Raw genomic sequence first — 1,753 nt, 5'->3', positions numbered from 1 at the left:
CGCCACCATACCGCTCACTTTAGTTTTGTTTTTTTCTTTATTTTAATATTTTCTGGCACTTTGAGTCACATTTCAATCTATTTTTGAAGATAAATTAAAAATAATAATACGTTTTGGGAGAATGGCAGACTCTGCGGCGACAAACAGTGACGGGGAGGACGGACCCAAACAGCCCGTGCGGGGCTTCGCGCGCCAGGGGGCTCTCCGGCAGAAGAACGTGCACGAGGTGAAGGACCACAAATTCATCGCGCGCTTCTTCAAACAGCCCACCTTCTGCAGCCACTGCACCGACTTCATCTGGTGAGCAGGAGTGTTTTCAGTTTTAGCATCACAATGAAAGCATGGGGCTTCATTCGAGGAGCTGTACAAGCGTCTACTGCGTTTGTGGCCGTGTGCGTGYTCTGTCGTGTTAGCAAAATATCTTATGATCTACTGACCCGATTTTAATGAAACAATCAGGAAGTGATCACTTAATGTACATCTACAAATGATTAACTTTTGGAGTCAATACAATTCAATATGGCCGTCACAGCCACCTGATTATAGAAAACACAAAAATGGCTGCAACTCAGTCAGTTTTGCAAATATTTAGGTAAAGTTTGGTGTGTTGGTAGCTGAGACCAATTGACAAAACATAGCTACATATCCTACATACAGATCCTTGCTTAAAACTTTGACATTAACTGTTGGCCTCAACCCCTTTTGTCTSTTTGCAAAGTATCTTTCACTGCATGGATTTGGATGGAAATCACAACAGAGAGTAATCATTGGATATACTGTACATTTACAGCTGAATGACTTCTTGAGTCAGTCTAATTCAAAATGGTCACCACAGCTAATTGACTTTATCCAAGTCAAAGGTGGMTATAACTCAGTTAGATTTRCTGATATTTAGGTAAGGTTTGATGTGGTAGTAGCTGAGAGTCATTCATAATAYATACTCTGAGCACTAACTGATCTCTCATTGCATGAGATTGTGCATAACTTCATTTTTCAAGTTTTGAGAGAAATGGCTACAACTCTGCCTCTTCTCATAACAAAATCTGCTCAGCCRTGAGGGTAGTGGGTGATAAGCATTCCTTTGAAGAATGCTAGGCCTTTAATGTCATTACATTACATGACAGGGAACAAGTGTGATAGTTACTGAGCAGGTTACTTCAAAATAAACATAGATTTCAGSCCCATATGCAAGTCTTGCTGCTATATCTGTAAGGTAAAACAAAAGACAAGACAGTGTAGGCTGCAAAAAAAAAATTACAATAAAATAAAATAAAAGCTGCAGACCATCGTTTGATGGGTTGAAGTAGGCAGAGGAGCTGAGAAAATATGCTCCAAAAGCAGCTCTGAATAGAAAGTCAGATGTGATAGTCTGAGAGGTAATGATGATAAAAAAAAGTGTTTCAAATGCTGACACCAGTTTAATCGCCCACTAATCCCCACCACCACCACCTCCCCAATTATCTCTTTTTTTTGTTCAGGCATGTCACCATGCAGCCCACCTGGGCTCACTACATAATCATTTAGAGCTTAAATTTGGCACAATTTGTCCTCTTTGTTATTATTATCTGCACTATTTCCAGAATGACTGTTGATTATGAACTGATTAGCTTTTAATTATTTAGATGTCTGTCATGATTTGAACCAAATGAAACTGTATTGAATATCTATCTATCTATCTATCTATCTATCTATCTATCTATCTATCTATCTATCTATCTATCTATCTATCTATCTATCTATCTATCTATCTATC

The 1,753-nt window shown here is 38.8% G+C and overlaps 1 protein-coding gene across 1 annotated transcript in view; it reads left to right on the top strand.

Moving 5' to 3' along the window:
- LOC106516520 (protein kinase C beta type) overlaps nt 1-1,753 on the top strand; it is a gene marked incomplete at its 5' end in the record, with an annotated part of 140,900 nt that continues 139,147 nt past the window's right edge. Inside the window, 1 exon segment of the mRNA XM_014006922.1 lies at nt 1-300. Coding sequence (XP_013862376.1) covers nt 122-300 — 179 coding nt within the window.

This window comes from Austrofundulus limnaeus, unplaced genomic scaffold (genome assembly GCF_001266775.1).
Source record: "Austrofundulus limnaeus strain Quisiro unplaced genomic scaffold, Austrofundulus_limnaeus-1.0 Scaffold38, whole genome shotgun sequence".
NCBI lineage: Eukaryota > Metazoa > Chordata > Actinopteri > Cyprinodontiformes > Rivulidae > Austrofundulus > Austrofundulus limnaeus.
This window is presented reverse-complemented; position numbering and strand designations above follow the sequence as displayed.